Source organism: Gadus macrocephalus, chromosome 22 (assembly GCF_031168955.1).
Source record: "Gadus macrocephalus chromosome 22, ASM3116895v1".
Taxonomy (NCBI): Eukaryota; Metazoa; Chordata; class Actinopteri; order Gadiformes; family Gadidae; genus Gadus; species Gadus macrocephalus.
The window spans coordinates 360,644-386,312 of NC_082403.1; the positions used below are offsets into that span (position 1 = coordinate 360,644).

At 52.6% G+C, this 25,669-nt stretch overlaps 2 protein-coding genes across 2 annotated transcripts; both read left to right on the top strand.

Annotated features, from left to right (window-relative positions):
- Window positions 1-253: 253 nt before the first annotated feature.
- LOC132451339 (glutamate receptor ionotropic, NMDA 2D-like) lies at window positions 254-11,672 on the top strand. Its single transcript, XM_060043721.1, is given in 8 exon segments — window positions 254-372; window positions 2,740-2,801; window positions 4,049-4,219; window positions 8,467-8,678; window positions 8,680-9,160; window positions 9,192-10,385; window positions 10,686-10,913; window positions 11,178-11,672. Coding segments are annotated over 8 exon segments (2,958 nt in total). The 5' UTR covers window positions 254-257.
- Window positions 11,673-19,517: 7,845 nt separating this feature from the next.
- Window positions 19,518-20,940, top strand: LOC132451340 (uncharacterized). Its single transcript, XM_060043722.1, has 2 exons — window positions 19,518-19,825; window positions 20,043-20,940. The coding sequence occupies exons 1-2, from the start codon at window positions 19,518-19,520 to the stop codon at window positions 20,938-20,940; spliced, it is 1,206 nt and encodes a 401-aa protein (XP_059899705.1).
- Window positions 20,941-25,669: the final 4,729 nt, after the last annotated feature.

The following is a 25,669-nucleotide window of genomic DNA, read 5'->3' on the forward strand; positions in this document are numbered from 1 at the left end:
TCCATATCTGTGACCTATCTCATCTCTGAAAATATTTTAATCCTGTCCGTTGTAATGTGATGGTGGATAAAAATAAAGAATCAAAATGTGTGTGTGTGTGTGTGTGTGTGTGTGTGTGTGTGTGTGTACGTGTGTGTGTGTGTGTGTGTGTGTGTGTGTGTGTGTGTGTGTGTGTGTGTGTGTGTGTGTGTGTGGTGTGTGTGTGTGTGTGTGTGTGTGTGTGTGTGTGTGTGTGTGTGTGTGTGTGGTGTCAGGTGATGACCATCGGCTCAGGGAAGGTGTTCGCCACAACGGGCTACGGCATCGCGCTGCACAAGACGTCCCGCTGGAAGAGACCCCTGGACCTCGCCCTGCTGCAGCTAGTGGGGGACGGTGAGGGGAGAGGGGGGAGGGGGAGAGGGGGGAGGGGGAGGGGAGACCCCTGGACCTCGCCCTGCTGCAGCTAGTGGGGGACGGTGAGGGGGAGAGGGGGGAGGGGGAGAGGGGAGGAGGGGTGAGGGGGAGACCCCTGGACCTCGCCCTGCTGCAGCTAGTGGGGGACGGTGAGGGGGAGAGGGGGGAGGGGGAGAGGGAGGAGGGTGAGGGGGAGACCCCTGGACCTCGCCCTGCTGCAGCTAGTGGGGGACGGTGAGGGGGAGAGGGGGGAGGGGGGAGAGGGGGAGGGTGAGGGGGAGACCCCTGGACCTCGCCCTGCTGCAGCTAGTGGGGGACGGTGAGGGGGAGAGGGGGGAGGGGGAGAGGGGGGAGGGGGAGGGGGAGACCCCTGGACCTCGCCCTGCTGCAGCTAGTGGGGGACGGTGAGGGGGAGAGGGGGGGAGGGGGGGAGGGTAGTGAGGGGGAGGGTGGTGAGGGGGGAGGGGGAGACTCTCTGTGATGTGGGGGCTCACCTTGAGAGGAGCTTCTTGTGTATGAGCTGTTCCCGAGGCGACCCAGAGCCTCTGATCTCCTCTCTCAGAGCTCAGATGCATTTCTCGGTTTTCTTTCTCTTATTTTGCTGTTTGTGCTTTTTTGGTCGTTCTATTTTCCGTGCCCTGATCTCCATTTTTGGTTTCTCACATTAATTAATTCCCCTCCGTCGTCTAAAATCTGCTTCTTTAACAGGATCCATTCCTCCTGGAGCGTGCTGCAGCATTAGCATCTCATTAGCATACGTTCAGCACTTTGAATTCTTGGAATGCGTCAACATAAGCATTGGGGTGGATTAGCGGTGGAAGCATGATAGCGCTGGCGCTTTATATGCCAACATCAGAATGGGCTACGCTGTATAGCTTAGCTGGCTAACAGGAGCATTGTCTGCATAGCCTATACTTGCCTGTAGCATTCTAAGCCTGCAGTAGCATTGTTGAGCCCCCCCCCCCCCTGGAGAGGCCTCAGTACCAGTCGGTCGTCCCCCCCCCCCCCGGAGAGAGGCCTCAGTACCAGTCGTCCGTCCGTCCCCTGGAGAGAGGCCTCAGTACCAGTCTGTCGTCCCCCCCTGGAGAGAGGTCTCAGTACCAGTCTGTCTGTCGTCCCCCCCCCCCCCCTGGAGAGAGGTCTCAGTACCAGTCTGCCCGTCCCCCCCCTGGAGAGAGGCCTCAGTACCAGTCTGTCCCCGCCCCCCCCTGGAGAGAGGCCTCCCCCCCCCCCCCCTGGAGAGAGGCCTCAGTACCAGTCTGTCCCCGTCCCCCCTGGAGAGAGTCCTCAGTACCAGTCTGTCGTCGTCCCCTGGAGAGAGGTCTCAGTACCAGTCTGTCCCCCCCCCCCCCCCCTGGAGAGAGGCCTCAATACCAGTCTGTCCCCCCCCCCCCCCTGGAGAGAGGCCTCAGTACCAGTCTGTCCCCCCCCCCCCCTGGAGAGAGTCCTCAGTACCAGTCTGTCCCCCCCCCCCCCTGGAGAGAGGTCTCAGTACCAGTCTGTCCCCCCCCCCTTCAGACCCCTCTGCCCTGGAGAGAGGCTTCAGTTCAGGGATTAGTTCAGAAGAAAGAGGGAAAGATATGCCCTCTCACACACAGAATGCGTCTCTGTGTGTGTGTGTGTGTGTGTGTGTGTGTGTGTGTGTGTGTGTGTGTGTGTGGTGTGTGTGGTGTGTGTGTGTGTGTGTGTCTCTCTGGCTGTGTGTGTGTGTGTCTCTCTGGCTGTGTGTGTGTGTGTGTGTGTCTCTCTGGCTGTGTGTGTTTGTGTGTGTGTCTCTCTGGCTGTGTGTGTGTGTGTGTGTGTGTGTGTGTGTGTGTGTGTGTGTGTGTGTGTGTGTGTGGCTGTGTGTGTGTGTGTGTCTCTCTGACTGTGTGTGTTTGTGTGTGTGTCTCTCTGGCTGTGTGTGTTTGTGTGTGTGTGTGTGTGGGTCTCTGGCTGTGTGTGTGTGTCTCTGGCTGTGTGTGTGTGTGTGTGTGTGTGTGTGTCTGGCTGTGTGTGTGTGTGTGTGTGTGTGTGTGTGTGTGTGTGTGTGTGTGTGTCTCTGGCTGTGTGTGTGTGTGTGTGTGTGTGTGTGTGTGTGTGTGTGTGTGTGTGTGTGTGTGTGTGTGTGTGTGTGTGTGTGTGTGTCTCTGGCTGTGTGTGTGTGTGTGTCTGGCTGTGTGTGTGTGTGTGTGTGTGTGTGTGTGTGTGTGTGTGTCGGTGTGTGTGTGTGTGTGTGTGTGTGTGTGTCTCTGGCTGTGTGTCTCTGTGTGTGTGTGACGGGGAGGGACGGGGAGGGACGGGGGTCCCACTGCCCCCTCCTCCCCCTCCTTCCCCTCTCTTAAGCTTTATTTGTTTTCTCCACAGACGAGATCGACATGTTGGAGCGACTCTGGCTGTCGGGGATCTGCCACAATGACAAGATCGAGGTGAACCATATTAGGGGTTAGACAGTACAGGGCAGGTGGGTGTTGGACAGTAGAGACAGGTCATCAAGGAGCAGGTAGGGGTTAGACAGTACAGAGACAGGTCATTAAGGAGCAGGTAGGGGTTAGACAGTACAGAGACAGGTCATTAAGGAGCAGGTAGGGGTTAGACAGTACAGAGACAGGTCATGAAGGAGCAGGTAGGGGTTAGACAGTACAGAGACAGGTCATTAAGGAGCAGGTAGGGGTTAGACAGTACAGAGACAGGTCATTAAGGAGCAGGTAGGGGTTAGACAGTACAGAGACAGGTCAATAAGGAGCAGGTAGGGGTTACACAGTACAGAGACAGGTCATTATGGAGCAGGTAGGGGTTAGCCAGTACAGAGACAGGTCATTAAGGAGCAGGTAGGGGTTAGACAGTACAGAGACAGGTCATTAAGGAGCAGGTAGGGGTTAGACAGTACAGAGACAGGTCATGAAGGAGCAGGTAGGGGTTAGACAGTACAGAGACAGGTCATTAAGGAGCAGGTAGGGGTTAGACAGTACAGAGACAGGTCATTAAGGAGCAGGTAGGGGTTAGACAGTACAGAGACAGGTCATTAAGGAGCAGGTAGGGGTTAGACAGTAGAGACTGGTCATTGAGGAGCAGGTAGGGGTTAGACAGTACAGAGACAGGTCATTAAGGAGCAGGTAGGGGTTAGACAGTACAGAGACAGGTCATTAAGGAGCAGGTAGGGGTTAGACAGTACAGAGACAGGTCATTAAGGAGCAGGTAGGGGTTAGACAGTACAGACAGGTCATTAAGGAGCAGGTAGGGGTTAGACAGTAGACAGGTCATTAAGGAGCAGGTAGGGGTTAGACAGTACAGAGACTGGTCATTAAGGAGCAGGTAGGGGTTAGACAGTACAGAGACAGGTCATTAGGAGCAGGGAGGGGGTTAGACAGTACAGAGACAGGTCGTTAAGGAGCAGGTAGGGGTTAGACAGTACAGAGACAGGTCGTTAAGGAGCAGGTAGGGGTTAGACAGTACAGAGACAGGTCATTGAGGAGCAGGTAGGGGTTAGACAGTACAGAGACAGGTCATTAAGGAGCAGGTAGGGGTTAGACAGTACAGAGACAGGTCACTTAGGAGCAGGTAGGGGTTAGACAGTCGCTATGGCGACGGGTCAGTCATGCTAGTGGTGATTGACAGGCCCTCTCAGCCCTGTATCATGGGTACCCCTCTCCTCCCCCCCCCCCCGGTCTCCTAGGTGATGAGCAGTAAGCTGGACATCGACAACATGGCGGGGGTGTTCTACATGCTGCTGGTGGCCATGGGCCTCAGCATGCTGGTGTTCGCCTGGGAGCACCTGGTCTACTGGAAGCTCCGGCACTGCATGACCCGCTCCGGCGGAATGGACTTCCTGCTGGCGCTGAGCCGGGTGAGTTAGAGACCCATACATATAGAATTATAGAGCTATACGTATAGAGCTATACGTATGTATATATCTGACCTATACATATAGAATTATAGAGTTATACGTATAGAGCTATACGTATGTATATATCTGACCTATACATATAGAATTATAGAGCTATACGTATAGAGCTATACGTATGTATATATCTGACCTATACATATAGAATTATAGAGCTATACGTATAGAGCTATACGTATGTATATATCTGACCTATACATATAGAATTATAGAGCTATACGTATAGAGCTATACGTATGTATATATCTGATCTATGCATATAGAATTATAGAGCTATATGTATGTATATATCTGACCTATACATATAGAATTACAGAGCTATACGTATGTATTTATCTGATCTATGCATATAGAATTATAGAGCTATACGTATGTACATATCTGATCTATACATATAGAATTATAAAGCTATACGTATAGAGCTATACGTATGTATTTATCTGATCTATGCATATAGAATTATAGAGCTATACGTATGTACATATCTTATCTATACATATAGAATTATAGAGCTATACGTATAGAGCTATACGTATGTATTTATCTGATCTATGCATATAGAATTATAGAGCTATACGTATGTACATATCTGATCTATACATATAGAATTATAGAGCTATACGTATAGAGCTATACGTATGTATTTATCTGATCTATGCATATATAATTATAGAGCTATACGTATGTACATATCTCGGGATGGGGATCCAAACACGGATCTATCAAGGACCCGGGTCATCATTACCGTTTGGGTTTATCGATGGCACTACCGAGTCCCGCCCCCCCCCCATTCTCTTCCGCCCGTAGGTCCTGTGACGTAATGTTGTGTCCCTCGAGTCGCCTCGCGGCATTTAGATCTAATCAATCCAATCACTGCAGCGTGCCCACCAATGGTTCTGAAGGTAATTGTAAGCAAACAGGTACTACAAGTAAAACAAGGGAAGTCTGGCGGTTAACTTTGCTCGCGAGGGTGGCTGAACGGGCGAAAAAGGCGAAAATCATTTATTGTAAAGGAGGGAACACAACCTCAATGGCCAAGCACATTAGCATTGTGCATCAAATAAAGACCAAATGCAGTACCTTCGACTGTCTCCGAGTCGAAAAGACTGTCTCCTCCTTCTCCTGTCGCACCACAGATGGGCCCGTCTTAATCATCCACTCAAAGTACGAACGGTAATCGCACACATTGACATTTTCGCTAGTCTCTGACTCCCGTCAGTTACAAATAGTTATCCAATTGTGAAATCGGTGTTGTATCGGCAGCATACAAGCTAGTTATCTTAAAAAGTAGATAAAGTTTCAGATGTGCTGCGTGATGATGTGTTCAGGTTGGCTCAGTAAAATGACTGTTGGGTTATCATGATGCGTTCAAATATATCATAAAGAAACAGTAAATTGAGTTTTTGGTGAGAAACATGAGTAATACTGTATTACTCATGTTTCTGTATTACTAATACAGTTGTATAGTGCTCTAATCATTTTAGTATGTATAATTAAAACTACTGATGACAATATTTATTAAGAATTGCATATTATATTTTAAATACAATTATTTATTTCCTAACTATTTTCCTCATCACTAAGACGCGTCATATTTCCACCAATTAATAGAAAAGTATCGATAAAGTCTCGGATCGTTAAGGAGTAATCGATAAAGGTATCGATATCAATAAATATTAACGATCCCCATCCCTATATATATCTGATCTATACATAAAGAATTATAGAGCTATATGTATGTATATATCTGATCTATGCATATAGAAGTATAGAGCTATATGTATGTATATATCTGATATATACATATAGAATTATAGAGCTATATGTATGTATATAATGTATGTATCTATCTATATGTGCCGTGTTCACCCGACTATAATACGACCCTGAATGTAAGACTAATTTTGTGAAAAAAAAAACTTTTTGCGGACAATTTAGTTTTCTACAGAAATTATTTAAAAATTCTAGTCATAATTCATTGGAAAAAACATTTTAACACCATTGATTCAATATTTGGATAAATTTGTCACAAAATTTAAAAAGTGCGACGCGTCAATGAATGAATGAATGACAACGGTATGACGGTGGCACTGCTGAGAGGGGCGGCAGACCGTTAATTTAATCCAGAACTCCGTCAAGAATCATCGCTGTGGCGCCCTCTAGTGTTCCCCCTGCTCTCCCTGTTGATTCATGCTGTGGCACCCTCTAGCGCCCTCTAGTGTTCTCCCTGTTGATTCATCGCTGTGGCGCCCTCTAGTGTTCCCCCTGCTCTCCCTGTTGATTCATCGCTGTGGCGCCCTCTAGTGTTCCCCCTGCTCTCCCTGTTGATTCATCGCTGTGGCGCCCTCTAGTGTTCCCCCTGCTCTCCCTGTTGATTCATCGCTGTGGCGCCCTCTAGTGTTCCCCCTGCTCTCCCTGTTGATTCATCGCTGTGGCGCCCTCTAGTGTTCCCCCTGCTCTCCCTGTTGATTCATCGTGGTGGCGCCCTCTAGTGTTCCCCCTGCTCTCCCTGTTGATTCATCGTGGTGGCGCCCTCTAGCGCCCTCTAGTGTTCCCCCTGCTCTCCCTGTTGTTCCATAATTTTTTCTACATCGCGGATATCAGACCACCATACTCAGATGTATATTTAGAACAAAAACATTGTCTTATATTCAGATGACTAAGGGATCTATCTATCTATCTATCTATCTATCTATCTATCTATCTATCTATCTATCTCTCTATCTCTCTATCTCTCTCTCTCTCTCTCTCTCTCTCTCTCTCTCTCTCTCTCTCTCTCTCTCTCTCTCTCTCTCTCTCTCTCTCTCTCTCTCTCTCTCTCTCTGTATATATATGTGTATATATATGTGTATATATATGTGTATATATATAAAAAGGTGTAGGAAGGGGGGAAAGGAGACCGGGTGAAGGGCAGGAGGTGAGGAGAGGAGATAAAAGGAGAGGAGGGAGGAGGTGAGGTCGGATCAGGGAGTGTGGGGGAGGAGCAGAGGAGGGGGGAGGCTGGGTTCTGAGTCTGTAGCAGAGAAGGTTGGGTCTGATTCAACATGACAGCTGCTTCAATCCCTTGGTTCTGAACAGGAGCACTTCGACGTGTCGGTCAGACACAATGTGTTCCACCCTCTCTGTCTGAGGATAAGCCGTCTCTCCAGACGGACCTGTTAGACTACCTGCGCTGCTGGGGGCTAACGTAGCTGTCAGAATTGGCCCACATAATGGTAGCACAAACGAAACTAAAGGTAGAAGATATTACATTAGCACCGACTGTAAATGTGTGCTGAATTTTGCACACGGTCTGCTAGCGCTGTAGCCAACAGTCTGCTAGCGCTGTTGCCTACGGTCTACTAGCGCTGTAGCCTATGGTCTGCTAGTGCTGTAGCCAACAGTCTGCTAGCGCTGTAGCCTACGGTCTGCTAGCGCTGTAGCCCACAGTCTGATTGCGCTGTAGCCTACGGTGTGCTAGCGCTTTAGCCTACGTCTGCTAGCGCTGTAGCCCACAGTCTGATAGCGCTGTAGCCTACGCTGTAGCCTACGGTCTGCTAGCGCTGTAGCCTACACTGTAGCCTACGGTCTGCTAGCGCTGTGGCCTATGGTCTGCTAGCGCTGTGGCCTACGGTCTGCTAGCGCTGTGGCCTACGGTCTGCTAGCGCTGTGGCCTACGGTCTGCTAGCGCTGTGGCCTACGGTCTGCTAGCGCTGTGGCCTACGGTCTGCTAGCGCTGTGGCCTACGGTCTGCTAGCGCTGTGGCCTATGGTCTGCTAGTGCTGTGGCCTATGGTCTGCTAGCGCTGTGGCCTATGGTCTGCTAGCGCTGTGGCCTACGGTCTGCTAGCGCTGTGGCCTACGGTCTGCTAGCGCTGTGGCCTACGGTCTGCTAGCGCTGTGGCCTACGGTCTGCTAGCGCTGTGGCCTACGGTGTGCTAGCGCTGTGGCCTACGGTGTGCTAGCGCTGTGGCCTACGGTGTGCTAGCGCTGTGGCCTACGGTGTGCTAGCGTTGTGGCCTACGGTCTGCTAGTGCTGTGGCCTACGGTGTGCTAGCGCTGTGGCCTACGCTCTGCTAGTGCTGTGGCCTACGGTGTGCTAGCGCTGTGGCCTACGGTCTGCTAGCGCTGTGGCCTACTGTGTGCTAGCGCTGTGGCCTACTGTGTGCTAGCGCTGTGGCCCCCGGCCGTCTGACCCGTCCGTCTCTCCAGGGGATGTACAGCTGCTGCCGCTTCGAGGACGAGACGTCCCCTCCCGGGCTCCAGGGCTCGCTGCCGCTGTACCACACCGTGGCCCCCGCCGGCCCCCAGCAGCACCTCGTCACCGCCACCGTCACCAACACCACCGCCATCGCCATGGTGACGCAGCAGCAGCAGCCGGCGCAGGGCCAGGCCTACACCCTGCTGCCGGGCTCCCCGCCCCCCCCCCCACTCGGCTGTGGCCCTGGGGCCCTCCACCAGCCCCCTGTTGGAGGGCCCCATGCCCTGCTCCTCCTTCCTGCCCCGCCACGACCGGCGCCTGGCCGTCGTGGACCGCTGGAACCGGCCCAAGGAGAAGAGCGGGGGGGGCCCCGGGGCCCCCGGGGGGGGCGTCGGGATCGGGGGCCTCGCCGGGGGCATCACAGAGCTGCAGGCTCCGCCCCCGCCGCTCCAACACAGCCTGGGCCCGCCCTGGACCCTGCCTGGAGGGGGAGGAGGGGGAGGGGGGGGGGACCCCGGGCTGGACGAGTACAAGCGGTACTACGGGCCGATCGACCCCGAGGGCCTGGGGCCCGCCGCGGAGCCCCCGCCGGGGCCCGGCCAGCAGACCCCCCAGGCCAACCCGCGGGGGGGGCCCCAAGGGCCTGCCCCGACCGCCCCCTCCCAAGGGCCCCCCGCAACCCGCGCCGGGACATGTGATCTCCAAGCCCCCCCCCCTGCTGGCGGCCTCCCCCCAGCGCAGGGCCTCCTCCTCCTCCTCCTTCTGGAGGAGGGGCAGCCTGGGGCCCCCCCGCAGGAAGAGCTCCACGGGGCCGCTGTACGAGAACATCCTGCCCCTGGGGAGGCGCGGGGGGGGGCGCTACCCCGCCAGGGAGGCCCTGGGGAGACGGGGCCAGAGACCCCCGCCTCCTCTCCCGCTGCCCGTCTCCCTCTCCTCCCCCACGCACACCCCCACCACGCCCTCCTCCCCGCGCCGCTTCTCCTCTTCCGGCTCCAGCGCCTCCTCCTCCTCTTCGTCCTCCTCTTCGTCCTCCTCCTCGTCCTCATCCCCCTCCCCCTCCCGCTCCTCCCCGTCCTCCTGCTCCTCCTCCTACGACTCCTCCCTGAGCTTCCGGTACCGCGCCGGGGACCGCCAGGCCGACCCGGCCGAGGACTCGGACCTCCTCACGGAGGAGTCCGGCCTGCTGGCCACCGCCGCCGCCGCGCGCAGGAAGGCGCGCTCCCGCCGCACCTCGTCACGCTCGCTGCCCTGCAGCCCGCCGCCGCCGCCGCCGCTGCCGCCGCGCAAGCCCCGCCTCCCGAGGGAGGAGCTGAGGGGGCGGGCCGACGGCCAGCTGGCCCAGCTGCAGGAGTGGTGGGCCAGCTGGGGGGAGCGGGGGCGGGACAGGGGCCCGCCGCCGCCGCCGGCCCGCCAGGAGAAGGGCCGGCAGAAGGAGCGCGAGCAGGAGCGCCGGAGGAGGAAGAAGGGGAGGAAGAGCAAGAAGAGGGAGGAGCGGGAGAGGGAGAGGGAGCGGGAGCGCAAGCACCGCAAGGCCAAGAGGAGGAAGAAGAAGGAGGCCAGGAAGAGGGAGAGGAAGAGGTCGGAGCAGGAGGCGGGCGAGCCGGAGAAGAGGGAGGAGTCCTACCGCAAGAAGAGCGAGAGCTCGGTCCGGAGCTACGGCTGGGACCTCCCGGGGGAGGAGCCCAGGGGGGAGGAGCCCAGGGGGGAGGAGGGGGGAGACCAGGGGGACGGGAGGAGCAGGGAGCGGCCGTACCGCCGGAGGGACAGCAAGGCCTTCCCCGACGCCAGCGGCAAACCCACCTCCTCCGTCAAGTTCTGGGGCGCCGGGACCCCCGCGCTGGGGGCCGGCCCGGCGGCCTTCCTCCCCCCGCTGCCTCCCCCCTCCAAGCCCCGCAGGAGTAGAGGCTCGGACAGGGAGGGGGAGGAGAGGGAGGGGGAGAAGAGGGAGGGGGCGAAGAGGGAGGGGGAGAAGAGGGAGGGGGCGAAGAGGGAGGGGGAGAAGAGGGCTCTGCTCGGGAGGGGTGGGAGAGCAGGAGCAGGGGGGGGAGGAGGGGGAGGAGGAGGGGGAGGGGGGCTCCATCCCAAGGAGGGGCGGTCCTTCCAGGAGTGGGCGTCGGAGGCGGAGGACGACGACTCTGAGGACGAGGGGAGGAGGAGGGAGGCGCGAGGGGGGAGGAGGGGGGAGGCGCGAGGGGGGAGGAGGGGGGCGGGGCGCACGGCCTCGGAGGAGGAGAGGGAGCGCGACGAGGTGATCGGGATCTACTCGGACAACGAGGGCTCCTCGGGGGAGTTCGGGAAGTTCGAGAGGTACTGGGAGGGCCACGAGAGCCGGGCGGTGGGCGGCATCGGGGGCGGGGGCTGGTTCTTCGGCACGTACCCCTCCAGGGACAAGTCCGGGAGCGTCACCTCCAGGGAGGACCCCTCCCCGCGCTGGGGGGGGCGGGGAGAGCGGCTGGGTGTCGGGGGGAGGAGGGGGAGGAGGGGGAGACGGCCAGGGGGGAGGCCGGCCCGGAGAAAGAGAAGATAGAAGTCGGGGTCCAGGGTCGCACTGGCCCCCGCCCCCCCTCACGCCGCCGCCCCCCCCGCCGCTACTGGTCCGTGGACAAGCTCCACGTCCAGGACGAGAAGCCCAGGAGGCGGGCCCAGGACCGGGGGGCGGGGGGCCCCGGGGGGCGGGGCCCGGCGGCCTGCTCCTCCTGCTACTCCCCCCCCGCCCCCACAGCCCCGGGCGGCGCCCTGGGTCTCCTCCCGGAGCCAGGAGGAGCTGTTCCAGCACTGCCAGAGCTTCGGCGGCGCCCCCAGCGCCCAGCGCCTCTCCTCCTCTTCCTCCCGGCCCGAGCGCCCGCAGAACCCGTCCCGGTCCGACCTGGCGCCCCGCCGGGCGTCCCGGTCGGGCCGTGGCCGGCGGACCTCCTCGCCGCCGCCGCTGCTCCCCGACCCGCCGGCCCCTCTCCCCGCCCTGCCGGCGCCCCCTCCCTCCGCCGCCCACGCCCCCCCGCCGTCGTCCTCCTCGGTGTCCTCGCCCTCGGGGGTCTCCTTCACCCCCGGGGCCCCCCAGCCCGCCTCCGTGGCCTCAGCGAGTGCCAAACTGCAGTACCAGAGGCTGCGCGGCGGGCCCCCGCGGCGCCCCCCCTCGCCCCACCCCCCGCTGAAGGCCCGCAGCCTGTGCTCCCGGAGGGGCTCGGCCCAGTTCTCCAGCGTGGAGAGCGAGGTGTGAGGCCCCGCGGTGTGAGGCCCCGCGGTGTGAGGCCCCGCGGTGTGAGGCCCCGCGGGAGGGGGGCGTCTGCCTCGGGGACCACGCCGGGGGGACCTCGTCACCGACACTGAGCCCTTCCTTAGAACAAGAGCTCCGGCACAAACCACGAGGAGCTGGCCAACGACATTGAGCCAATCACACGCCATAGAGCTGAAGAGTTGGAGACGGCGGCCGCCTCCCGTTTACGGACAGAAACACGACGACAACAGCACGACACGAACACTCCAAACCATCCGTTGCGATTCCTCTGCGACCGCCGGTCAAGGGCTTAGGGTGTTGCTGTCAGACGTCCACAAGGTTCCGACGCTTCCTGAGGGCTCACAACCTTTGTACCACTGTGTTCACCGCTCTCAGAAGCCTGCCACGCAACCTGGCGCTCTCAAAGAAGGGAGTGTCTGTTCACCCTCTTCTTCTTTCTGATGGACTGAAGCGCTTCGCTCCCCTTTGCTTTCCCCTCTACGGACTGTTTACACCCTGCGGAGCTGGGACGCCCTCCAGGCAGTGTTGTGCTGTTGAGCCACCTGTTGCCCAGGCAGCCGGGTGGCGAGGACGGGGACCACGGGTCCGTCGTCTGTCCTGTCCTGCGGGGAGGACACGGACTATGGGTCGGTCCTCACTGTATTGTTTCGTCACGCCGGTTCAGCGCTTTAATTACTGATGGGTTGTGTTGTTTATTTCGTACCCCTGTTGTTTATTCGTTTGTTTCTTTATTTCCCGTTAGCTTTGCTTCTCCGGAATTCTGGATTTGTTTGATTTTTCAGTTCCTTTTTCTGCCTCTCCTCCTCCTCCTCCTCATCCTCATCCTCCCCTCCTCCTCCCTCTCCTCCTCCTCCCCCTCCCCCTCCTCCTCCTCTTCCTCCCTCTCCTCCTCCTCCCCTCCTGCGCCTCCCCTCCTCCTCCTCTTCCTCCCCCTCCTCCTCCTCCTCCTCCTCCCCTCCTCCTCCTTCTCATTTCCTCCTCTCCTCCCCTCCTCCTCCTCCTCCCCTCGCTGTGCCTCCTCGTTGTGTTTCAGCGCTGTGTTTCCTCGACAACAGGGTAAGTCCACTGTGACTGATATTCAGCTAGCTTAATGACGAGCTGCGTGCCAAACTCAAACACGTTAATCTGTGATGTTAGCTACTGTGTTCTAATCCCATGGAAGCCTTTTCCATTTGACATTCATGCAAGCACACGCACACGTGGACAACAGACGTGCGTACGGACACTGAGAACGACAAACGTCCACTTTATACAAACGCCTCGATGTGTCCGCTGGAAAAACCTTTTCTCTCGAGCAATACGTTGGTCTCTCATTCCACGTTGGTAGTTTCTGTTGTTTGAAAGCATTATTTGACCTCTGTCTAGTCGTGGCTGTAATCGGTGGTGTTTGGTGTATCAAGACAAATGTATCAAAGCCTAATAAGATGTAAAGCACTGTGCCATGAGGTTCATGAAACCCTCTCAACCCCCCTGGGGGAAGCCCCCACTCAGCGGCCCCTCCCTACCCAACCCTGCCGGCGCCACGTCCAGCTAGCCGCGAGCGTTAGCCGCGAGCGTTAGCCAGGGCGCACAGCGAGGGATCTGCTGCTCTGCCATCACACCTCGGCAGGCGGCCATCTTGTTTAAAATGACTTTATTTTTCTCTCTCTGTTTACCTGAGCCAGGTGATGCTAACGGAGGGTCTGAATCAAACACGCTGTGCATTGAATGAATCCTCAGAGACGAGAATTGCTAGAGATGCCTGGTGGTGAAATACGTTTGAATATTAGATGGTGCTAAATTGTTGTTTGTTTTTTGTGTCCAGATAAGATGACTTATTTGCGCAGGGAATCGTATCGTGTGTTCTTCAGTCTCCTGGCGTTTGTTGGCTTCATGCTTCAGTGAAAAAAGTTCCTAGTTGTTGGGAAGATGTCGGATAACGTTGTGCGCAACGGTCACGCGTGATGAAAAATAAAAGGTAAACTAGTGAAAATGTGGTCAAAACCAAGTTTGAAGAATAGAGTAGTAGCTCCGAAAAAAACAGCGGAGCAGAATATTTTTTTATTCCATCCTCGAGTCACATTTGAGCTGCAACCAGCCGCTACACTCTGATGTCAAGACGTTAGCGAGAACTAAAGTAATCTTAGTCCTCATCCCGTGCCGAGGGGCCAGCGTGAGCATGATGACACCGCGGCGCAGCGTTAGCATCGCACCAGCGCTGACCGCTGCCCCCAGAACAAGTTGAATGATTATTATTATTGATTATCGTTAATCAGCTCCTGCTTTACCCTGAGCTGCGTCCGAGCCATAACTTACTTCAGTCAAAGAACGCAGGAAAAAGAATGAAAGTTTAAATTCAAAACAGGAATTTGATGTGTAAAGTTTGTCTTTATTTAAAAAAAGAAATCTAGCTATATCTCATAATATATATTTGTGGAGTTGGGTAGTATTATAGAAAATTGTTTAGCTTTTGATATCTACGGTTATATTCTTTCTGGTTTCAGTAACATAGCTGTGCTTATCTGTTAAAAACCCAAATGCTGAATTTGATCATTTATTCTTCAAACTTTTAAAATTAATTGTAAGCATATATCTGTATGTTAACCAGGATCATTAACGCTTTACCATCTGCTACCAGAAGTCAGGTGAAGAGCAGATTTTAATTTCATACCACAAAGGATGATCGGTAGGACTGTTCTTGGAAGACCTGCACTCTCAGATCGCTTTGGTGGATCTTTTGGTTATTTTCCAACATGTCCGCCGCAGGCGTCAGTTGGACTCAATCTAATACTTCCCGCCTGAAATCATTGACTCAAGCCGCGATTGGACAGAAGCGTAGCACAGTGCCGGCTAGCAGAGGGAACTCTAAGCTATCTTTTTAGATTCTAATGAGCCGACTAGTTCTTCTTCCCCTTCTCCATTCTCTCCTCCTGTCCTTCCTTTGTCCATGTGTGTCTGCAATTGTAAAGCTGGTCTATTTTTAAGAAAAAAAAAACGATTAACTGCATCTGTGGATATATTTATTTCATCTGAAAAAAGAAGTGCATATCTAAATATATATATGAGAGTATATTTCAAGAGGTTAAAATCTATGTTCTATAAGTTTGTCTACTAAATTTACAGTATGATCTGTGTCTTTCTGATCTGTACGTCTGTCTTTCTTTGTGTCGATACCTTCCGCGTGGAGACAGACTCCGGTGTGTAGCTGTGTGGTCGCCCCCCATTAGGACTGACCCCCTCTGAGCCGTTAGCTGAGTAGCCCTCTGACCCCCAGCTAACTAGCTTTAGCATGGAAACACTGGCCTGGGTCGGAGTGTACCGGACGGGCTGTCATCTCAATACTGTTACCATTCAAGTATTTTTCCGCTGGTCGATTTACGTGACATTCTGCACGAGAACCAGATTTGACCTTTTATACCAAACGGTTTGAATGACTCGTATTTTACTTTCAGTGCCAACGCCTCCCAGCGATGAGCCTAGAGCAGTCCGGTTGGTTCAGCTGTGGAGAGTAGAGCCTACCCAGCTGAGCCTAAAGCAGTCCGGTTGGTCCAGTTGTGGAGAGTAGAGCCCACCCAACTGAGCCTAGACCAGTCCGGTTGGTCCAGTTGTGGAGAGTAGAGCCCACCCGGAGATGAACCTAGACCAGTCCGGTTGGTCCAGCTGTGGAGAGTAGAGCCCTCCCAGTGATGAACCTAGACCAGTCCGGTTGGTTCAGCTGTGGAGAGTAGAGCCTCCCAGTGATGAACCTAGACAAGTCCGGTTGGTTCAGCTGTGGAGAGTAGAGCCTCCCAGTGATGAACCTAGACAAGTCCGGTTGGTTCAGCTGTGGAGAGTAGAGCCCACCCAGTGATGAGCCTAGACCAGTCCGGACGTGTTCAGCTGTGGAGAGTAGAGCCCACCCAGCGATGAGCCTAGACCAGTCTGGACGTGTTCAGCTGTGGAGAGTAGAGCCCACCCAGTGATGAACCTAGACCAGTCCGGTTGGTTCAGCTGTGGAGACTAGAGCCTCCCAGTGATGAACCTGGACAAGTCCGGTTGGTTCAGCTGTGGAGAGTAGAGCCTCCCAGTGATGAGCCTAGAGCAGTCCGGTTGGTTCAGCTGTGGAGAGTAGAGCCCTCCTCTAAAGCTGAATCAGCACAAAGCAAAACTAACGGCAAATATCCGCTCCACTCATGTCACATGGTGGGACCTTTATTTTGTAAACATGGAAGTCTGTCAACATCCTGTCAGAGGGCAGGAGGCCGATAACTTGAGACTGTGTCACTGTAGTGGTTTTGTGTGCGTCTTGGTGTGGGTGTGTGCATGTGTCTGTGTGTGCGTGTGTGTGTGTGTGTTCGTGGGCCTTTATTTTGTAGGGTTTTCCTGCTGTAAATAAACAACCAGTCACGGAATAAGCAGCTCTCGCCCCCCTAATGCTATTGGCCAGCTGCAGCGCTAGTTAGCTGCAGTGCTAGCTAAACAAAGGAAACAAAGGGCTGGAGTTCTCCCTGTGTCTTGTGGAGCTGTAGGGCTGAGCCAGGGGTTAACTCCACAACAGCTAACGTCACAAAGGGATCACGTCAAAATCACATGCCCATGTAGATTACATGTTAACAATTACATGCTAATGTCCGCTAACATGCTAAATACATCCGATAACCTGTTGGTGACATGCTCATGTGAAAGTACATGCCAATGAACCAGGAACACGCTTGTGAACAGAGTTCTAATGTACAATGACATGTTCATTAATTAACAATGTACGATCGAATGTGGGTAACATGCTAACGTTACAACGGCTGCTTCTGTACAACGCCACGCCCCCTCAGCCTTTACAACCATAGACATCTTATATGATAGACGGAGCATCGAATGCTACCGCCTACTGGCGCTGACGAGACGCGGGGCCGCCATCTTGGAGTGGTCATCCGCTCCACTCAGTGTAATCCGTTTGGCTGGATCAATGAACTGTCAGCGCATTTAATTAATCATACCTCACTGAATACCACAGATTTTCATGCGGTTTTTTGTCATACGTGTAGCTATGATAAAGGCCACATGGTTTGGCGTGTTTTATTATTCGATACTAATTATACCAATAGTACGGTAATGTTAAATCTTGCTTGTGAAAAGTAATCCCCCGATTCCTATTATGGATTGTCCGCCGATTTGAGCAGGAATACGCTGAACAACAGCCCAGCATCCTGTTTCTGCTGCTGTTGCTGCTCCCGGTTGAACACTCCAAGATGGCGGCCGTATTTCTCGCGTCCCAGCAGCCAATGCTCCGTCTATCTATAAGATGTCTATGTTTACAACGCCACGCCCCCTCAGCCTTTAAAACGCCACGCCCCCTCAGCCTTTACAACGCCACGCCCCCTCAGCCTTTAAAACGCCACGCCCCCTCAGCCTTTACAATGCCACGCCCCCTCAGCCTTTACAACGCCACGCCCCCTCAGCCTTTACAACGCCACGCCCCCTCAGCCTTTAAAACGCCACGCCCCCTCAGCCTTTACAACGCCACGCCCCCCCAGACCCCAGTGGAGCCCCAGCGGGGGGCCCCTCTGGGGTCTGTGGTCCCCTCTGGGGTCTGGGGGCCAGTCTGGGGTCTGGGGGTCCCTCTGGGGTCTGGGGGCCGGTCTGGGGGCCCCTCTGGGGTCTAGGGGCCCTTCAGGGGTCTAGGGGCCGGTCTGGGGTCCGGGGGCCGGTCTGGGGTCTGGGGGCCCCTCTGGGGTCCAGGGGCCGGTCTGGGGTCTGGGGGACCCTCTGGGGTCTAGGGGCCGGTCTGGGGGCTGGTCTGGGGTCTGGGGGCTGGTCTGGGGTCTGGGGGCCCCTCTGGGGTCTAGGGGCCCTTCAGGGGTCTAGGGGCCGGTCTGGGGTCCGGGGGCCGGTCTGGGGTCTGGGGGCCCCTCTGGGGTCCAGGGGCCGGTCTGGGGTCTGGGGGACCCTCTGGGGTCTAGGGGCCGGTCTGGGGGCTGGTCTGGGGTCTGGGGGCTGGTCTGGGGTCTGGGGGCCCCTCTGGGGTCTAGGGGCCGGTCTGGGGGCTGGTCTGGGGTCTGGGGGCTGGTCTGGGGTCTGGGGGCCGGTCTGGGGTCTAGGGGCTGGTCTGGGGTCTAGGGGCTGGTCTTGGGGCCGGTCTGGGGGCCCCTCGGCGGTCTGGGGGCCCCTCGGCGGTCTGGGGGCCCCTGGACAGTTTTGAAGTGTGGTCTGATGGCTGATATGTCAACACATGCTTACACACTCAACGATGCACACACACACACACACATGTAGGGGGCGTGGCTCTGGATTCACCTGACCGGACTGGACTGGACTGGACTGGACTGGACTGGACTGGACTTCAACACGAAAAAACACAAATAAACCACCAAGAGGATTTTAATAAGGAATTTGAGTCTGTCTGTTTATTTGTCTGTGTGTGTGTGTGTGTGTGTGTGTGTGTGTGTGTGTGTGTGTGTGTGTGTGTGTGTGTGTGTGTGTGTGTGTGTGTGTGTGTGTGTGTGTGTGTGTGTGTGTGTGTGTGTGTGTGTGATGCAGTGGCGTCGGTCCATCAGAGGGGGAGCTGTTGTTCTCGTTTCAGTTCTCCGGATCGTCATGACGACAGCCCAGCCGCTCTGCGGGACAGTGAGGGCTGGCTGAGTGCTGGTACCTCCACTAGTTCACCTTCAGACCCTGACCCCAGCCTAGCTCTGCTGCTGCCCTAACCCAACCGCACGGAGCCTCCTCCTCCTCTCCTCCTCCCTGCTACTCCCTCTCTCCTCCTCCCTGCTCCCTCTTTACTCCTCCCTCCTGCTCCCTCTTTGCTCCTCCTCCCTCCTCCTCTCTCTTTACTCCTCCTCCCTGCTCCTCCCTCTTTACTCCTCCTCTCTCTTTACTCCTCCCCCTTTACTCCTCCTCTCTCTTTACTCCTCCTCCCTGCTCCTCCCTCTTTACTCCTCCTCCCTGCTCCTCTCTCTTTACTCCTCATCCCTGCTCCTCTCTCTTTACTCCTCCCTGCTACTCTCTCTTTACTCCTCCTCCCTGCTCCTCCCTCTTTACTCCTCCTCCCTCCTCTCTCTTTACTCCTCCTCCCTCTTTACTCCTCCCTCTTTACTCCTCCTCCCTCCTCCTCTCTCTTTACTCCTCCCTGCTCCTCTCTCTTTACTCCTCCTCCCTGCTCCTCCCTCTTTACTCCTCCTCCCTGCTCCTCCCTCTTTACTCCTCCTCCCTGCTCCTCTCTCCCTCCTCCTCCCTGCTCCTCCCTCTTTACTCCTCCTCCCTGCTCCTCCCTCTTTACTCCTCCTCCCTGCTCTTCTCTCTTTACTCCAGATCCAAACACGAACCGTGATGTTGCTGTTGTTGACGGTGACAAATGTTAAATTAAAACATGTTAACGGACGTTAACACACACAGGACGCCAGCAGCACTGTTGGACTAGAGGGATCCCCTCGCCAGGTTGTGTTAGTATCTCGCTCTCGCTCTCTCTCTCTCTCTCTGTCTCTGTCTCTGTCTCTCTCTCTCTCTCTCTCTCTCTCTCTCTCTCTCAAAACATACACAAACATGTTCCAAACGTAACCGTAAAATGTTGAATCAAAACATGTTAACAGACGTTAACACACACACAGGACGCCAGCAGCACTGATGGACTAGAGGGATCCCCTCGCCAGGTTGTGTTAGGGCCCGTGTCCACCAAAAGCGTTTTTAAAAGACGGAGCGCTCCGTGAACTGCTTTCAACGCGTTTGTGCGCGCCGCTCAAAGACGCACGAAGCGTTTTTCGTTTACGTCATTAAATACGCGTCATCGCTTGTATCCATAGATACACAGCTTCTATCTTGGCTCCATCATATGGCATCTGACACCTGAACGTCCTGGTTACTCCTACAATTTGCGAAATGAATCCAAGAGTAATAGCGCTTCTTGCCGTGGCAGCGGAGGTTGCGGACGATCCCCCTGCGCCTGTCGTGGTTGCCCGGAGGAGAGTGTGGGTCCACAGTATTAATCGTGGCAGGGGGCAGTACGGGGAATACCACCGGCTGTGCCAAGAGCTCCGCCTGGACGAGGATCGCTTCAAGGTCTATTTCAGACTCAACCGGCAGCAGTTTGAAGGAGTTTTAACATTTATTGGGCCGACCATCGCCAAGATGAACACCAATTATAGGGAGAGCATCAGTCCCGCCCAACGGCTTTGCATTTGTCTGAGGTGAGTAGTATAAACTGAAATGTGTCTTTGTAAATAAACACAACAGTTGCTATTTAACGTTAGGTCTACAGACCTAACGTTAAATACCAATAAATTAAATGTAGGCTATTTTCATATTTAATTAATTAGAAGGCAAACCTTTATTAGCAGCTGTGCAGTTCTTTTTTGTTTTCTAATTAACTGAAGATAATGTAGGCTATCTTTGTTTATGTTGCAGGTACCTGTCAACTGGAGACTCGTACAGGTCCATAGCCTTCAGCTACAGGGTGGGGTTCTGCACTGTGGCGAGGATTGTGAGGAGTGTGTGTGAGGCCATATGGCAGTGTATGGTCTCCACATACATGCCTGTGCCAGGGGCAGAGGACTGGATGAAGATAGCGGGGGACTACGAGAAGCTGGCGGACTTCCCCAACTGCCTCGGCGCCATAGACGGCAAACATGTGGTTATCCAGGCCCCACCGTCTACTGGCAGCCAGTACTTCAATTATAAGGGGGCCTTCTCCATCGTCCTTCTGGCGGTGGTGGATGCCCGCTATCGCTTTAGGGTCGTGGATGTGGGGGCCTACGGCAGGAGCAGTGATGGAGGCACGCTCTCTTCTTCGGCCTTTGGCACTGCTCTGCGGCTGGGGAACCTGGACCTTCCACCTGATCGACCCCTACCTGGAGCAGACCATCTGGGACCCCAGCCGCATGTTTTCATTGGGGATGAAGCTTTTCCTCTGCGGAGGAACCTCCTGCGGCCCTACCCTGGCCAAAACCTGGGGGGAGAGCGGAGGAGCTTCAATTTTCGGCTGTCCCACGCCCGGAGGATTGTGGAGTGTGCCTTTGGCATCCTCGCCAACCAGTGGAGGCTCTACAGGAGGGTTCTCGGCGTGTCTCCAGAGGTTGCAGAGAGCGCCGTGAAAGCCACCTGTATCCTCCACAACTATATGCGATGGGATGGTGAGGGAGAGGATGGCCCCCGCACTCCAACTGTGCCATCACAGGGTGCAGTGCAGAGCATCCCCAGGGTCGGCAGCAACAACGCCTCCAGGGAAGCGGTCGCAGTGAGGGAGACCTTCAACCGCTATTTTTCATCTCTGCCTGGTCGAGTGACTTGGCAGGATGGAATTTAGTTTATAATTTTTGTATATATTTAAATCAAAAAAGGCGAAAAACCAAAACTAATAATACAATTTCTTAAATCAATCTAACATTCATGTTGTATGCTGGATTACTTCTGAAGACAAAAACACACCTTTAACACCTTCATCATCATCAGAGCATTCATTATGTATCTACTACCTAATGTAATGAAAACAAAACAACATTGTCTTAGCATTAAAATGTTTAATTAACTGATTCATTAGAAAATGATTCCAAGATATTATGTACACATTTGAAACATTTCTTATAGCTTGTACTAAATCTAAATAGAAACTGATTCCAAGATATTATGTACACATTTGAAACATTTCTTATAGCTTGTACTAAATCTAAATAGAAAATGATTCCAAGATATTATGTACACATTTGAAACATTTCTTATAGCTTGTACTAAATCTAAATAGAAACTGATTCCAAGATATTATGTACACATTTGAAACATTTCTTATAGCTTGTACTAAATCTAAATAGAAACTGATTACAAATGTTATTTACACATTTAAAAAAATCTTAAAGCTTAAACTAAATCTAAATAGAAACTGATTACAAATTTTATTTACACATTTAAAAAAATCTTAAAGCTTAAACTAAATCTAAATAGAAACTGATTACAAATTTTATTTACACATTTAAAAAAATCTTAAATCTTAAAACTAAATCTAAATAGAAAAGGATTACAAATGAATTACTCTCCAAATTCCACATCGTAAAGGACCTGCTGCATCCTCATGCGCGCCTGGGCCCTTTTTTGGTTCGACAGCCTCCTCAATGATGGGACGAGGCTGAGCATAAAATGCTCATCCTCGTCCAGAGCCAGTGTATTCTCCTTTTCTTTTTGGAGGGAGGACAGGATAGATTGCTGGAACACAGACAGCGGCTGCTCCAGCTGTCTCCTGCGTGGTGGTGGAGGTACAGGACGCCGCGGTGTGACCAGAGTCACCGTAGAGGTAGTGGGAGGAGATGGAGGAGAGGTGTCCACAGCGGACTCTGATAGGCTGGGAGAGGGAGGAGATATCTCCTCTTCACTTTGAGCCACCACCTGTGAAAGAAAGCATACATTTGTTTGTTTAAAATGTGCAAATTAAAATGGTGAATTCTTATAAATATCTCTGCATCTGGCTTCACCCAACAAAAACCTTAAGAACACTAGTATGTTAGGGTATGTTTTTAGCATATGTTTTAGGCTACTAGCTTTTGTTATAGGCCTACCTCTCGTTGGGGAGACATACTGGGCGCTAGCAGGGCCAAGATCTCCGGTGCTATTTCCTGGCTATAATCTCCCTGCTCCATATTGCTTGACGATACCCTCTCCTTCACATGGCGCTCCAGAAAGCCCATGATCGCCATGTACTTCCACCTCTTGAAAGAGGTGGCACCGGCCCCACTTTTCTTCCTGTCCCTCTCTGCCTTCCTCTCCCTCAAATATTTATCCCGCAAGTACTTCCATTTCTTGCGGGACACTTCAGCTGTTGATACAAGATTATGTCTCTACAATTAGCAATTCACACAACCTACAAGGTTAATATCAAGCCTACCTATCAGTAACGTTAATACTAACTGCCAAGTTAACGTTAATACTAACTGCCATGTAAACGTTAATACTAACTGCCAAGTACGGATGGCAGTTTGTACCTAACGGCTAATCGTTAAATGCGATAATATCATTAATAAACATGATAATAATATAAATAATTAATTAATAATTCTCACCTGTAACGCCCAGCATAGCTGAAATGTCTCGCCAGGCCTGGTTGCGTTTTGTTAGGTCGTGATACGCCTTCAACGTGAGGTCGTACAGGACCGGACACTCACTCACAGCTGTTATCAAGCTTTCGTCCGACATGTTTCAGTTTGAGTTCCGTTTATACTTTTAGCCTTGCCTCATCCTCGATTTTGATTGGTCGTTCAAAAAAAGCGCCGATGACGTGAAGCGCTTTTCTTCAAAAGTTCAACTTTTTTCAACGGGGGCGCGCGTCTAAAAGCGCGAGGCGCCCGGAGCGTTTAAACGCTCCGGGCGTTTAAACGCTCTAACCCTTTTTAAAAGGCGCGCTGCTTGCGCGTCCTGCCATAGAGAATGCATTGCAGACCGACGCTCCGTCTTTTAAAAACGCTTTTGGTGGACACGGGCCCTTAGTCTGTCTCTGTCTCTGTCTCTGTCTTTCTCTCTCCCTCTCTCTCTTTTCCTCTCTCTCGCTCTCACTTCCTCTATCTCTCTGCCTTCCCCTCATGTGTGTGTCAGATATGTCTCCTGTGTGTGTGTGTGTCTGTGTGTGAGAGAGAGAGAGATATCTCATCTGTGTGTGTGTTCCCGGAGTGTGTGCGTCATGTGTGTTTGTTAATATCTGGTTAATTTCACCTGTCACTCAAAGAATATATAGTATAGTTGTGTATGCTTTGAGAACACTTAAGGTCTCATCAATAACGTTAGTGATAGTATTAGTCATCAATGTTAGTCATGGATATTGTAATCAATTACGTTAGTAATACGATTAGCAATCAATAACAGCAGTAATAGTATTAGTAATCAATAACGTTATTAATAGTATTAGTAATCATTACAATTAGTCATGGTATTAATAATCAACGTTAGTCATAGTATTAGCAATCAATAACGTTAGTCATAGTATTAGTAATAACGTTATTAATAGTATTACTAATCAATAACCTTAGTCAATATATTAATAATAAATAATGTTAGTCATAGTAGTTAGTAATCAATAAAGTTAGTAATAGTATTAATGATCAATAACGTTAGTCCTAGTATTAGTTCAGTTTAGGAGTAGCATGCATATGCTATGAGGAAGTGTGTGAGAGTGCCAACTTGGCAAGCTAGCATATAAGCATTAGCATGTTAGCATTCAAACAGAAAAAGCACCCTTGTGCACGTTAGCTAGCATGCTACGGCCCTGTTGATGCCCGTGGACCTAAAGACGGAAGACCAGGGGGGCATAGCATCTGAGCTGCCCATGCCCGCCTCTACCTGGAGGGAGAGAAGACCACGATGGAGAACCAGGAGGTGGACGGGTTCTGCTCTCTGAGCCTTATGACAGATAAGGACCTGCTCCTCCTCCTCACGACACTCTGCATCTCACGCTCTCTCTCTCTCTCTCTCTCTCTCTCTCTCTCTCTCTCTCTCTCTCTCTCTCTCTCTCTCTCTCTCTCTCTCTCTCTCTGTGTGTCTCTCTGTCTCCCTCCCTCTCTCTCTGTCTCTCAGTAACTGGGTAAAATGAACGATGAGAGGCAATAGGAAGGTTCAATTAATCAACTTGTTGTATAATCATTCAGTCTAATCGTAGTGAGTCATACAAAGCTGAGTATCAAGGTCAACAATACGGGGTTGTAAAGGTTTGCTAAATAAAATGTGGTAATCTGCCACAGGTCCGACCGTCCGAAGCAGGTACGGCTTTGGTGTTCCGATGATCGTTTGTATTTGTACCGCATTGCATGACTTTCAGCTCAGCGCAGTTCCAATGTTAGGGTCAATGGCGCCACCTAGTGGTTGAATTAAGAGGTTGGAGCTGATCACAATATTCTGTGCGTGCGTGCGTGCAAATTAAATTCGACTCCATTCATGCACCTTTATCAACTAGGAAATATGTATGTATCCTGCAGAAAATGCGGTGAGTGCTTCAGTGCAAACTGAGGTTGGAAATATGTTTTAGTAAAGCCACATAGTTTAAGACGTAAAGAAATATTCAATGGCTTAAATCAAGTGAAGGGATTTGAACTATTTGAGTTTAAATGGAGCAAACAATGTAGACATGCAAACTGTTGAAAACATTGAAAATGGTTGGAAACAAATTAAGTGAAGAGTTAAACAAATAGCTAAAGTGATAGTATGTAGTATTAAGTATGAATTGAGATCAAATATAAAATAGCTGGTGTGTGTGTGTGTGTGTGTGTGTGTGTGTGTGTGTGTGTGTGTGTGTGTGTGTGTGTGTGTGTGTGTGTGTGTGAAGGTATGTTATTGACATTATTCCTTCACATCGAGGTTACGTGTCACCGTTACACATGTCAGAGGCAGATGACGCCCCTTTTCTTCATGCTGATGTACCTTTTTTTTCGCAATTTGTTCTCTAGAACGCCTGTTGTAAAGGGTTAGGGGTTAGTCTCTCCTGTTGTAAAGGGTTAGGGGTTAGTCTCTCCTGTTGTAAAGGGTTAGGGGTTAGTCTCTCCTGTTAGTCTCTCCTGTTGTAAAGGGTTAGGGGTTAGGCTCTCCCGTTGTAAAGGGTTAGGCTCTCCTGTTGTTAGGGGTTAGTCTATCCTGTTGTAAAGGGTTAGGGGTTCGTCTCTCCTGTTGTAAAGGGTTAGGGGTTAGGCTCTCCTGTTAGGCTCTCCTGTTGTAAAGGGTTAGGGGCTAGGCTCTCCTGTTAGTCTCTCCTGTTGTAAAGGGTTAGGGGTTAGGCTCTCCTGTTAGTCTCTCCTGTTGTAAAGGGTTAGGGGTTAGGCTCTCCTGTTAGTCTCTCCTGTTGTAAAGGGTTAGGGGTTAGGCTCTCCTGTTGTAAAGGGTTAGGGGTTAGGCTCTCCTGTTGTAAAGGGTTAGGGGTTAGGCTCTTCTGTTGTAAAGGGTTAGGGGTTAGGCTCTCCTGTTGTAAAGGGTTAGGGGTTAAGCTCTCCTGTTGTAAAGGATCTGCCTCCGTATTTGTGTTCTCTAATGGTTCCTAAAACAAACAGTACTCGTATCACTCGGTCTAGCAG